General features: G+C 47.6%; 1 protein-coding gene across 1 annotated transcript in view; it reads right to left on the reverse strand.

Moving 5' to 3' along the window:
- Positions 1–13,762, reverse strand: part of TEX14 (testis expressed 14, intercellular bridge forming factor) — a 137,570-nt gene that overhangs the window by 52,552 nt on the left and 71,256 nt on the right. The window contains exons 6-10 of the mRNA XM_033183661.1: positions 12,494–12,575; positions 11,114–11,244; positions 10,168–10,281; positions 7,991–8,114; positions 5,423–5,601 (exon numbers count right to left, since the gene is read on the reverse strand). Of these exons, the coding sequence (XP_033039552.1) occupies positions 5,423–5,601; positions 7,991–8,114; positions 10,168–10,281; positions 11,114–11,244; positions 12,494–12,575 (630 nt within the window). The remainder of the gene's footprint in view (positions 1–5,422; positions 5,602–7,990; positions 8,115–10,167; positions 10,282–11,113; positions 11,245–12,493; positions 12,576–13,762) is intronic.

Raw genomic sequence — 13,762 nt, forward strand, 5'->3', positions numbered from 1 at the left:
TTTTTGTGACTGAGATATTTGTCTGAAAATCACTTCCTCAAGGAGGCCCTCCCTGATTGCCTAAAGTAATCCTGTTTTATTGGTTTCAGAGCACTTATTATCTGAATTTGTGTTCATTTATTTAGTTTATTATCTGTCTCCCTTCCATTCTAGAGAGTCAGCTCCATGAGAGTAAGCACCTCATCTGCCTTTATCACTGTACTCCTGGGCTTACACCAGGGCCTTGATGCTTGCTGTTGAATAAATGAATGCAAACTCTTTCAAGAGCCCCCTCAACCCCCATCTGCTTTATCAAAGCTATCTGGGACTTCTTCAACTCCTCATGATTATTTCTTTTCTGAAGTCCTGCCCTTTTAAGAATGCGCCCTCTCAGTTTAGCACTCAAGGGTTCACTCATAGGCTTATATAACTCATCTTCCCAACCAGACTCCTTAAGAGCTAAGTCAGAGCATCCTAAATGTCTTCTGGCCCAGCAAGAGGCCTCAGGGTAAACTCAGCACTGACTTCAGCCTACAGCTGTCATGACAATCAAATGAGATCATGGATGTAGAAACACTTGGTGAGCCATAAAGCGCTCTTTCATGTAAAGAATTTGTATGAATATTATGGGAGGCATTCAGTCAAGACTTAATGACTGGCAGTTGATAATTAAGAATTAAGCTTTTAAAAAGCAAGTGACAGCAAGTTTTTTGTTAGTCTGGAAAAAGGACAGATTTTAGAGGATGAGATGGGCTTCTCAGATTTGAGCAAACTTCCCTAAATAAAGTTTCTTCCAGTAAATCTTTGGATAGAGGGCAGTCAGTTCATGAAGTCATGAAGGTGTAAAAGCTAGTATTGACTTTAGTTGTATTGCTGAAAAGTCACCTATGGCCTGGCATAGTGTGAACAGTGTGGATATGCATACAAATTTAATACACAAATATTTATATATTGAACCCGGGAGGCAGAGGTTGCAGTGAGCCAAGACTGAGCCACTGCACTCCAGGCTGGGTAACAGAGCGATACTCCGTCTCAAAAAAAAAAGACCAGGTGTGGTGGCTTATGCCTGTAATCCCAGCACTTTGGAAGGCCAAGGCGGGTGGATCACTTGAGGTCACGAATTCAAGACCAGCCTGACCAATATGGCGAAATCCCATCTCTACTAAAAACACAAAAATTAGCCGGGCATGGTGGCATGCGCCTGTAATCTCAGCTACTCAGGAGGCTCAGGCAGAATTACTTGAATCCGGGAGGTGGAGGTTGCTGTGAGCCGAGATTGCACCACTGCATTCCAGACTGGGAGACAGAGCAAGACTCCGTCTCAAAAAAAAAAAAAAAAAAAAAGAAGGAGCTGAAGGGTAGGAGAAACTGCTGTATTACTTTTATACCAAGAGATGCAACACCATCCTTGACAATGACATTCAACAAACTGATATGCCCTAGTAGAGTGTTACCAAAAATAAATGTGGGATTGAAGGCTATTTTGGGTTGGTGAATAATCAACTCATATTATCAGTTTTCAAAGAAGGGTATGTTGTTTCACCTGCAATGGCTTGCTGACTGACATTTCTGACACTTCTACCTGAAGTTCCATCCTGAGGTCACTCCTAGACATTCACAGACCCTTGGTTACCTCCTACTCCCTCACTTGGCCAGTTGTTGACCCCAGCAACTCCATGCATTTCACTTTATTCCCTCCCATTTTGGCTCCATGGTCACCACTAGGCCCTGTCTCATGGTCTCCTGGCTGGTGTTCCTGTCCTCAACCTCCAATCCATTCTGCCCCTATGTCCTGGAGACATCCTCTGCCATCTGGTTAAGGCCCATTTATGTCTCTAACCAATCAATTGGGTAACTTCACACTATTGCTTCACCCCTGGGTGGCTCAGTTTCCTCAACTATATAAGGACAGCATTGGGCTGGGCCATTTCCAAAGTTGCATTTCATTCTAGGATTCACATTTCTATTGAAGAGCAAAAGGAGAAGAAACTGTGGGACCTTTCTCTACATCAGATGGCGCTCCATCACTGACAAAAGTGCACACCCCTTAGCTTCCACTGCTCCTCAACACACATAGCCAGAGAGGTCAACCCTGCTCTGAACCATTTCAAATTTTTCCTTCAACTAGGTCATCCAATCATTTAAGAAACATTTACTGGTCAGGTATAGTGGCTCATGCCTGTAATCCCAGTACTTTGGGAGGCCGAGGCAGGAGGATTGCCTGAGCCCAGCAGATTGAGATTGTAGTGAGTCACTGTACTACTGTCTGGGCAAAAGAGACAGATCCTGTGTCCCCCACCCCCAAAAAAGAAGGCTGGGTGTGGTGGCTCGCACTTGTAATCCCAGCACTTTGGGAGGCAGATTGCATGAGTCCAGGAGTTCAAGTCCAGGCTGGGCAACACGGCATGACCCCATCTCTATAAAAAATACAGAAATTGGCCGGGAGCGGTGGCTCATGCTTGTAATCCCAGCACTTTGGGAGGCGGAGACAGGCGGATCACAGGGTCAGGAGTTTGAGACCATCCTGGCTAACATGGTGAAACCCCGTCTCTACTAAAAATACAAAAAATTAGCCGGGCGTGGTGGTGGGCACCTGTAGTCCCAGCTACTCGGGAGGCTGAGGCAGGAGAATGGCGTGAACCTGGGAGGCATAGCTTGCAGTGAGCCAAGATCTTGCCAGTGCACTACAGCCTGGGCAACAGAGCGAGACTCTGTCTCGAATAATAATAATACTAATAATACAAAAATTAGCTGGATATGGTGGCATGTGCCTGTAGTCCCAGCTACTCATGAGGCTGAGGTGGGAAGATCGCTTGACGCTGGGAAGCTGCACTGAGCTGAGATCGTGCCACTGCACTCCAGCCTGGGCGATAGAGCAAGATCTTGTCTCAAAAAAATAAAAAGTAAAAAATATTTACTGAGCACTTACCACATGTGGCAGGCCCAGAGCTGGTGATGAACTCCCCATCTGGTGGGGCAGACACACTTGTATAGAAATGACTGTGGTACATTTGCATGACGCATGTGAGGAGAGGAATATGCAAAGTGCCTCAGGGGATAAGGGCATCAGTATAGACTTCACAGAGAGTGTTGGGAGACTGTTTCTGAAGTGAGTTTAAAAGGCTAAACTGGCGTGTGCCAGGTATTCCAGATGCAGAGAGCAGTGTAGTGAAAGTGCCTTCAGATGGTCAGGAGGGAGCGGGGCAGTTAGGAGATTGGCACTATGGGTGGAGTCCCACTTGGGGAGGCTTCTGCTCCCTGAAAAGGGGTCTGGACTTAATCTTGCAGGCAATAATGAGACCCTGAAAGCTTTTAACTCAGATTAAAAATGGACGAGATATGAACCTGAGCAGCTCAACCAGTGACAGTTATCTGGCCTCTGCCTGTTCCCATCCAGAAAAGTGCCATGGCTCCAGTCATACCCTAATGGCTCCCCTGCTTTCTCTTGCCCCATCACCGCCCCTTCTCCATGCACAGGAGCAAGAGGGAGGATTTTTTTTTTTCTTTTTGAGACGGAGTTTCACTCCTGTTGCTTAGGCTGGAGTGCAATGGTGCAATCTCGGCTCATCGCAACCTCTGCCTCCCGGGTTCAAGAGATTCTCTTGCCTCAGCCTCCCGAGTAGCTGGGATTACAGGCACGCACCACCACGCCTGGCTAATTTTGCATTTTTAATAGAGATGGAGTTTCTCCATGTTGGTCAGGCTGGTCTCAAACTTCCAACCTCAGGTGATCCACACACCTCAGCTCCCAAAGGGCTGGGATTACAGGCATGAGCCACCACACCCAGCCAAGAGGAAGGATCTTAACCTACAAATCATCCGTGACACTATAATGCTCAAAAATGCCTATCCTAAGAACACATCCCAGTGTTCTTAAGATAAAATTCAAACTCCTCACCAGGGCCCACAAGGCCAAGCACAACCTGACCTCTGCCTCCCCTCCATGCGGAGGGACAAGAGGCACTCCAGGTCTGGGGAAGTGAGAGCCTTTTTGTTTCATTTGTTCAAAAAACGTATGTTCAGGGCACAAATGCAAAGGCCTGTTCTGGACATCTGAGATATAGCAGTAAATAAAACAGAAATCCCTGCCTCATGGAGCTTTTCATCTTTGAGAGAAGTTACAGAGTATGTGACAAGCAAAGATCTGGTGAGAGACCAGAAACAAAGCATCAGTGATGGGTAGGTGGCAGACAAGGGTAAAAGGAAGTAGGTGGCTCTAGGCAAGGGGTCTGCCCAGTGGCCAAGGCCTCACAGAAGAGCAGAACCAATACTGGTCCAAAGGCTCAGAGCTGTGGATGGCAGTAAGGAAGTACAGGGGAGAGCGTCTGCCTCTCAAGGCTTGGGGGCTCTCAGAAGGACTTTGACTCTTGCCAACAGGAAACTAAGCCCCCTTACCAATTCCTGAATTTTGACTGCCTCTCTCACTGTGCTGAGCCCCTTGAGGGCAGAGAATGACCTCCATGTCTATCTAGGCCAGTGCCTGACCCAGATGTAGGTGTGACAGACCATTAGGCTCATCAGCACCCATCACCTTCTCTCCTTCCAGGATGCACAGCTAAGGGACAGCTCAGCTTCCCTCCAGTAGAAGCTAACTGGTCTCTGGCCACTGCAAAGTGGGAGGCAGTAACATAACCATTTCAGACTGGCCCCAAACCCCACTGTGTCTCCTCCATGTTCTTTCTTGCTTGTTGACTGGCAGTGCAAAGAATGCAGTGGGGGATCAAAGTCTGAAAGGTGGTGAAGCTACAGATTAGAGTGACAGGGAACACTGTCCCTGCCTCCAACACACACTGGATTGCAATGTGAGTGAGAAATATACCTTGTTGTGTCAAAAGCTGCTGAAAGGGCTGGGCGCAGTGGCTCACACCTGTAATCCTAGCACTTTGGGAGGCCGAAGTGGGCAGATCACCTGAGGTCAGGAGTTCAAGACCAGCCTGACCAACATGGTGAAACTGCATCTCTACTAAAAACACAAAAATTAGCCAGGTGTGGTGGTGAGGACCTGTAATCCCAGCTACTCGGGAGGCTGAGGCAAGAGAATCGCTCGAACCCGGGAGGTGGAGGTTGCAGTGAGCCGAGGTTGTGCCACTGCACTCCAGCCTGGGCAACAGGGCAAGACTCATCAAAATAATAATAATAATAATAATAATAATAATAATAATAGAAGAAAAGAAAAGCCACTAAAAATGTTGGAGTGGATAATTATAGCATTTATACACATTAGCTCATACGAGATCATACTTGTTAAATGTTTATTAAAATGTCTCCAAATTCCTCTAGCCTTGGCAGACAGGGTAAGTAGCATTTGGGACAGGTTCATCAACTGATGGACAGGTTCATCTCACCAATGAGGAGTCCCACCCAGATCAGATTCTGTCTCTACAGGAGAGGTCTCCAAGGGAGATCACCTTCAGGACAAAGTCCCACTCCATGTTGTGCCCACCTTTCCAACATGTACTCCAGGTTGGTCAGCCTCGCTTCACCTGGGGAGACAATATGGACAGCATAGGAGCTGAGGGAGCGGTGGATAAACCCCTGGAAATGCAGGTATCTCAGGGCGTCAGATATCTGGAGCAGCAGGTGCACGATCACCTCCATGTGCAGCACTGGGAACTGGGATCGCTGCAAGCAAGAGATAAAATGCCAAGAAAAAAAAAAAGGACTGGGGCCCTGACACTGTAGCATTTTGTGATTTCCAGTCTTTCCATATGATCCTCACGGCTACCAAGGATCCCCATTTTACAGATGGAGAACCTAAAGTTCAGTGAGGCTAAGTGAAAGGCCTGACGTCCCAATGACTCAGGCCCCCTGGATCCAAACCTGGATTCCTTTCCCTCAGCTGAGCTGCTTCATACCACAAAAAATGAAAAGAAATTTCTCAAAGTCTGGTATGTGCATCCAGGATGGGCCAGGGGAAAAATGACAGGGGAGGTCCCCCCATACCACCAGTAAACCTGCCCTGTCCCCTCCCTGTCCAAGCCCAAGCTGCTGGGGAGAACCTAGAAGCTCAAAGGACCCTGCAGGATGCAGATAACCAATTCAGTCCTACCCTAGTCAGATGAGCCAGAAAGTGCTTTCTAAGGGGACAGAAAGTCACTCACATCAATGCAGCTGGCTGACTAAAGTCTTAATGAGTCTCTCCCCCAGAGAAATGGTCTTTAAGGTAATACGCTCACTCAAGGGGGAAAAAACAAAAAAACAAAATAGGATGTCCTCAGGCAGAAGGAATGGCAAGCCATTTGGGGGAAGGGCCCTTCTTGGTGTCTCCTTATTTCTATCCAGAATCTTTAGAACAAAGTTATGGAGGGAAAAAACCTAAATACTCCAAGAGCTCTCTAAACCCACATCTCAGACCAAAGCACCCTTCCCAGGGACCCTATATAAGCCAGGAAAGATGTCTCCCAACCCCAAGGAAACTTGAGAGGTGAGAGGGGAGTGATACAGGCCTCTATAGAAAAAACTGGGAGAGCACAAATGAAAATGTAGGAAAATAAAGCCAGTGGTTGCTGGATTATAGTTAGTCAAAAGATGTCTGTGTTCTCTGGGTCCGTTGCACTCTTAGATGTCTGATAAAGAAGCAGGACTAGGCTGGCCTCAGTGGCTCGTACCTGTAATCCCAACACTTTGGGAAGCTAAGGCAGGAGTTCAAGACCAGCCTGGGCAAGCAACATAGTGGGACCATGATTCTACTAAAATTTAAAAAATTAGCTGAGTGGGGGTTGGGTGCAGTGACTCAAGCCTGCAATCCCAGCACTTCAGGAGGCTGAGGTGGGTGGATCACCTGAGGTCAGGAGTTCAAGATGATCCTGGCTAACATGGTGAAACCTCGTCTCTACTAAAAATACAAAAATTAGCTGGGTGTGGTGGGGGTTGCCTGTAATCCCAGCTACTTGGGAGGCTGATGCATGAGAATTGCTTGAACCAGGGAAGCAGAAGTTGCAGTGAGCAGAGATCGTGCCACTGTACTCCAGCCTGGCGGACAGAAGGAGACTCTGTCTCGAAAAAAAAAATTAGCTGGGCATGGTGGCATGCACCTGTAGTCCCAGCTACATTGGAGGCTGATGCAGGAGGATCATTTGAGTCCAGGAGCCGGAGGTTACAGTGAGCTATGATCTCACTACTGTGCTCCAGCCTGGGCAATAGAGCAAGACCCTGCCTCAAAAAAAAAGCAAGACAGGCCAGGCACAGTGGCTCAAGCCTGTAATCCCAGCACTTTGGGAGGCCGAGGTGGGTGGATCATCTGAGGTCAGGAGTTTGAGAACAGCCTGGCCAACATGGTGAAACCCCGTCTTTACAAAAAATACAAAAATTACTTGGCCGGGCGCGGTGGCTCAAGCCTGTAATTCCAGCACTTTGGGAGGCCGAGACGGGCAGATCACGAGGTCAGGAGATCAAGACCATCCTGGCTAACACAGTGAAACCCGTCTCTACTAAAAATACAAAAAAAAAAAAAAAAAAAACTAGCCGGGCGAGGTGGCGGGCACCTGTAGTCCCAGCTACTCGGGAGGCTGAGGCAGGAGAATGGCGTAAACCCTGGAGGTGGAGCTTGCAGTGAGCTGAGATCCGGCCACTGCACTCCAGCCTGGGCGACAGAGCGAGACTCCGTCTCAGAAAAAAAAAAAAAAAAAAAATTAGTTGGGCACGGTGTTGGGCACCTGTAATCCTAGCTACTCAGGAGGCTAAGGCAGGAGAATCACTTGAACCCAGAAGGTGGAGGTTGCAATGAGCCAAGATCGCGCCACTGCACTCCAGCCTAGACAACAGAGGGACTCTCTGTCCCTCCAAAAAAAAAAAAAAAAAAAGCAGAACTGACAATAATAAAACCATACTAGTTCTGACCATGTGCTTATCAGCCTTAAATAGCATGTTACACAGCCCCTATAAAGCAAAAGAATAAAGATATTTATCTTCCATGCATACAGCAATGGGATCCCCATAGCTGGGGCAAGAGGGTAAGGAAGGAAGAAACTGGGAGGGCAGCAATGGAAAATCCATGGAAACAGCGGTTTACTCGTTCATGAAGGACACTGAACAATGTGCCAATAGTGATGCGCTCATATACAAGGCGAGTTTTCTCCAGGTCCTGGGACAGACACACAGCCATCAACTGTAGCAGGTAGGGGTGCCTCAGCTTACTGCAAAAGAAAAGAAGCTTCAGAAAAGGCAGGGGAGAGGAGGACATAATGAAAAAATGGGCGTAGGCCTTTTGAACACATTCTAAACAAATACCATTTGTATACGATGTTTCCTTTTCTTTTTTTTTTTTTGAGACGGAGTCTCTCTCTGTCACCCAGGCTGGAGTGCAGTGGCCGGATCTCAGCTCACTGCAAGCTCCACCTCCCAGGTTTACGCCATTCTCCTGCCTCAGCTTCCCGAGTAGCTGGGACTACAGGCGCCCGCCACCTCGCCCGGCTAGTTTTTTTTTTTTGTATTTTTTAGTAGAGACGGAGTTTCACCGTGTCAGCCAGGATGGTCTCAATCTCTTGACCTCGTGATCTGCCCGTCTCGGCCTCCCAAAGTGCTGAAATTACAGGCTTGAGCCACCGCGCCCGGCTTTTTTTTTTTTTTTTTTTTGAGACCGAGTCTCACTCTGTTGCCCAGTCTGGAGTACAGTGGCATGATCTCGGCTCACTGCAACCTCCGCCTCTTGGGTTCAAGCAATTCTACTGCCTCAGCCTTCCAAGCAGCTGGGATTACGGGTGACCACCACCATGTGCGGCTACTTTTTGTATTTCTAGTGAAAACGGGGTTTCACCATGTTGGCCAGGCTGGTCTTGAACTCCTGACCTCAGGTGATCCACCCACCTTGGCCTCCCAAAGTGCTGGGATTACAGGCATGAGCCACTGCACCCGGCCTTTTGTATACAATGTTTTCTAAGAAAACAGGATGAGGTGTTGGTGAGGGTTTCTGTTGGAATCTGTGGTCCTAACTGATGAGACCCTGAGAGCTTAGAGCCATCAATGACAACAATGACAATGTGGCTAAGAGCTCCTGTATTCTTTGCATATATCGTCTCAGATCCTAACAACCACCTGAAAGAAATGTATCATTATACTCATTTTATAGATGAGGAGACCAACATCAAGGAAATGTCAGGGCCTGGTGCAGTGGCTCACATCTGTAATCCCAGCACTTTGGGAGGCCAAGGTGGGCAGATCACTTGAAATCAGGAGTTTGAGGCCAGCCTGGCCAAGATGATGAAACCCTATCTCTACTGAAAATACAAAAGTTAGCCAGGTGTAGTGGCACATGCCAGTAGTCCCAGCTACTCAGGAGGCTGAGGCCAGGGAATCGCTTGAGCCCAGGAGGTGGAGGTTGCAGCGAGCCTAGATCATACCACTGCATTCCAGCCTGGGTGACAGAGTGAGACTCAATCCCCACTGCCACCCCCCAAAAAAGAGGAAGAAATATGTCAGGAATTCATCCAAGTTTGCACACCCGACTCAGTCTCATGTCAAAGTCTATGCTGCCTAGGCTCCTTCTTAAAGCTTCCTTTGGTCCCTTCAAGTCGAATTCCACAAAAAAAAGAATGTGGCCCCTCTACATGCCTCCTGCAGGAGTTGAGGAGCCTTCTCAGGAGAGAGCTCGATGAGCCTGGGTCCACTGAACGAATGAATCAAGAACCTGTCCTAGCAAGAGCAGAATGACCTAACTCTGGGTCCACTGAATGAATGAATCAAGACCTTGTCCTAGCAAGAGCAGAAGGACCTAATTCTGGAGCCACAGGAACCCTAAGGTCCAGAGATCCATGAGCCTCTCATCAATGGACATGAGACATGTCCTCAGACATCTGGATCTTAAGCAAGCCATGCTCTATGAAAACAGGATAGCCACATGTTGTCCTGATGGGCACAGGGCCCAAAGAGGGTGGGACTCAGGGATTGTAGCATAATAACCAGAAGGGCCTGCATGGAGGCTGCTGCATTCAGAGACATGGGTTACAGGGCAGCTGACAGACAGAGGCCCTCACCACCACTGTCCCCACTGCTCAGGCTACTCATTAATTTCTCTTCCTCTTTCTTGGCAGCCCTTGGAAGTCAAGTCAATCAATTTCAACAGTCAGGAAATGCTGAGACTGAGAGGGGCTGGAGCTCCCTATCCCAGGCACAGAGCTGAATAGCCCAGAACCTGGGTCTGTAGAGAGACCTAGACCTATAAGGGGCCTGGGCCTTGGGCTTCCTTCTCACCTGCTGTGTTCCTGCTCAGCAATTAACAAGTCGGCCAGCCGCAGCTTGCTGCAGTGTGGGTGGGTGGGGAGATTCAGCTCTTTCACTGTGACCCTGCTCCCATTCCACACTAGGCTACAAGGACAGGAAAGAGTTTCAGCAGAAGGGAGTGAGCAGCCACTTACTCCTTCAATGAATGAGCTTTCCTAAGCAAGGACCAGAGAAGTGGTCTCCACACAGAACTTGCAATGCCCACTGGGCACTACTGGGTCCTCCCTCCCACTACCCCCAGGTACTAAAGCACCTTGGAGAACTTAGGTATAGGTGGTGGGAAGTCGTCACTGAATGCAAGGGAGCGAGTGACTTAATCAGGTTTGTATTCAAAAGCACAATGGTACCGGCAGTGTGGGGAATGGGTAGGGGAGGGGTGGTCCAGAGAATGGGAAGCCAGTTAGGAGACCAGTCCAGGTGAGGGATGGTAAAGACTTGGGCAAAAGCAGTAGCAATAAAACAGCTTCTATAGGGGCTTCGTTACTCTTAGCCTGTATCAGAGGCAAGATAGTCACTACCAAGCTGCCTCTAATTCTTTAGCAAGCAAAGACATTAAAATATTGTAATGAGTAATCTTTCAGAGCAGTGATTCTCCCCCAGAGGACATTTGGCAATGTCTGTAAGACAGTTTGGTTGTCACAACTGTGGGGGCTGTAAGGGATTGTTAACGGGCACTAGTGGGTAGAGACCAGGGGCTTCTAAACATCCTACAATGCACAGGACTACTCCCAACAACAAAGGATCATCTGGCCAAAAATGGTAATAGTGTCCTGGCTGAGAAACCCTGATTTAGAGAGATGTTCTAATGTGTTCCCTGTGTTTGAGTAGAAACTTCCCACATATAAGGAAGTCACATGCAGCCCACACTCTTCCCCTGAAACTCAATCAGACCTCCCACTCGCCAGCCCCCACTTACTTGGTCATGACCATGTAGGGACCACTGAAGAAAGAGAAGGTGGGCTCATCATCAGCTTGAATCACTTCCTTTTCTCCAGTGACCAGAAGAGATCCTAGATAGGCGATCTGTGTTGCCCCTGTGAGATAAAACTGAAACCAAGGCATAGCCTCAAATTAGGGGGAGAAGGGAGGAAAAGCAGAACACATCCACAATCCTATCAGCCAGCTAAAAGAATGATAGCTGCTATTTATCAACTTTCTGAATACCCCTGTGCACTAGGCCTTTTTTTTTTTTTGAGACAGGGTATCACTCTGTCACCCAGGCTGCGGCATATGACATGATCTTGGCTCACTGCAGCCTTGACCTCCTGGGCTCAAGTGATCCTCTCACCCCAACCTCCCAAGCAGCTGGGATTACAAGCATGCACCAGCACACCTGGCTAATTTTTTTTTTTTTAATAGAGATGGGCTTTTGCCATGTTGGCTGGTGTCAAACTCCTGGGCCCAAGTGATCCACCCACCTTGGTCTCCCAAAGTGCTAAGATTATAGACGTGAGCCACCAGACCTCGCCACAATTCTTTATATTATCTTTAATCTTTCTAAAAACTTTCAAGGTTGTATTAGTATTTCCCTTTTATTCTTTTCCGTGAAGAAACTGAGGCTCATAGAAAGAAGTCAGATGCCTCAAGTGCCATGGCTGGGACTGAGAAGCACATTGTGGATCCCACAGCACCCAGGATTGTGTGCAGCCAAATCAGATATTCCTCCTCCCGGCCCCCCAAGGCTGCCTCAGCACAACAAACAGAACGCGCAGTAGGGCTGGGTGAGTTGGCTCACGCCTGTAATCCCAGCACTTTGAGAGGCCAAGGTGGGTGGATTGCTTGAGTCCAGAAGATCGACACCAGCCTAGGCAACATGGCGAAATCCCATCTCTACTAAAAATACAAGTAACCACGCATGGTGGCACATGCCTGTGATCCCACCTACTTGGGAGGATTGAGGCACAAGAATTGCTTGAACCCAGTAGGCAGAGGTTGCAGCAGTGAGCCGAGATCGTGTCACTGCACTCTAGCCTGGGCAACAGAGCCAGACTCTGTCTCAAAAAAAAAAAAATTTAAAATTTAAAACTAAAAATTAATTAATTAATTAATTAATTAAAAGATCATTTTCTAAACTTAAGGCTAGCCCAGGGTCATCCAAGGGAATTCTCTGGGGGTTTCACAATTTGTTAGTATGACAGGAACACTAAGAGATACCTTTCCCTCAACAGGGACAAAAAAGAAAAGAACACCACTTTGGTAAGGATAAGGAGGCAGGAGTTGGACAAAGGTAGGAGATGGGGCCCAATGATTCTCTAGTTAGTCCTGCAAACACTGGCTGTCAGTGGCAACCTCTTACCTTCCCAAAACCAAAGCTGTAGATATTTTGAGCAGAAATGACTCCAGCTTTAAGCAGTCGGTTAGGAGAGCCATTGGGGTTTCTAGAAATATTTAAAAGAGGAAAAAAAAACTCAGTTAACCACTCACATCCAGAAGAATAATGCTGAACCAAGTTTTCAGAAGGTATAGTTGATTTTGTCTTTACTGCTAAACTTTTTGTTACAAAACTAGAGATGATGTAATAGCCAGCCTCTGAGAGGGCCTCTATGATTCTCACTTACCAGTATGCATAACCTTGTGTAGGCGCTCACAGGTCAGACTGACCTGTTAACTCATTTTTGACTGTTAACAGTGCAAAACAGTGATGGTCTGTCACTTTGAGGCTAAATCTACCAAGATTTTGGCTCTGATCTCTCTTGGACCATTTGCTCTGCCAGCTGCCATGATATGAGGACATGATATGAGCAGCCCTAGGGGGAGGCTCAATGCCCAGCACCAATTTGCCAGCCATGTAAACGAGCCATCTTGGAACTGAACTGTCCATCCTCAGTCAAGCCTTCAGATGAATATAGCCCTAACTAACATCTTAACTGCAACTTCATTAGAAACTCTGAGCCAGAACAACCTAGTTAAACCATTCCCTGATTCCTGACCCACAGAAATTGTGTGAGATAAAAATGTTATTGTTTGAGGCTGCTAAGTTTGGGGGTGATTCATTACACAGCAATAGATAACAAATACAGATGGTCAGAGTTGGAAATAACCATAAGCACATCTTGTTCAGTTTTTTCATTATATACGCAAAAAAATGAAGCCCAGGAACAGGAAACTTGCTGGCCTGAGGTCATAAAACGCAGCAGTGACCAGACCCTGATGTTGCTCATTCCAGCTACTGTTCTTCTCACATTCCACACCCAAACCATCACCTGTGCATCAAGGTACCCCCTCACTGAAGTTGTCTTGGAAGGAGGGGTGATGCCTCGTATTTCTTTGGTTCCCAGAATCTGGCATGGTGCCATGCAGTAGGTGCTCAGTTAATGCTTGCCAATTGAGTACTCTCAGCTCAGACTGAAGGAAAAAACAACCTACCGCCACCAGAGGCACTTTCCTTTTCTTGGCAAACGACAAAGGAGCTGGGGGACGGTGCATATTCAGGGCCAGCCTACCTCAGGTCTCCGAGGCCCCACATGCCACTATTAGAGAACACATGTAAACGCTTTACTTCTTTTCTATTTCCTCGGCAACTCATCAGTGCCAAGCTGTCCCGTATCTGCTTTAAGCTGCTATG

This window comes from Trachypithecus francoisi, unplaced genomic scaffold (assembly GCF_009764315.1).
Source record: "Trachypithecus francoisi isolate TF-2019V2 unplaced genomic scaffold, Tfra_2.0 Lachesis_group20, whole genome shotgun sequence".
NCBI classification, from domain to species: domain Eukaryota; kingdom Metazoa; phylum Chordata; class Mammalia; order Primates; family Cercopithecidae; genus Trachypithecus; species Trachypithecus francoisi.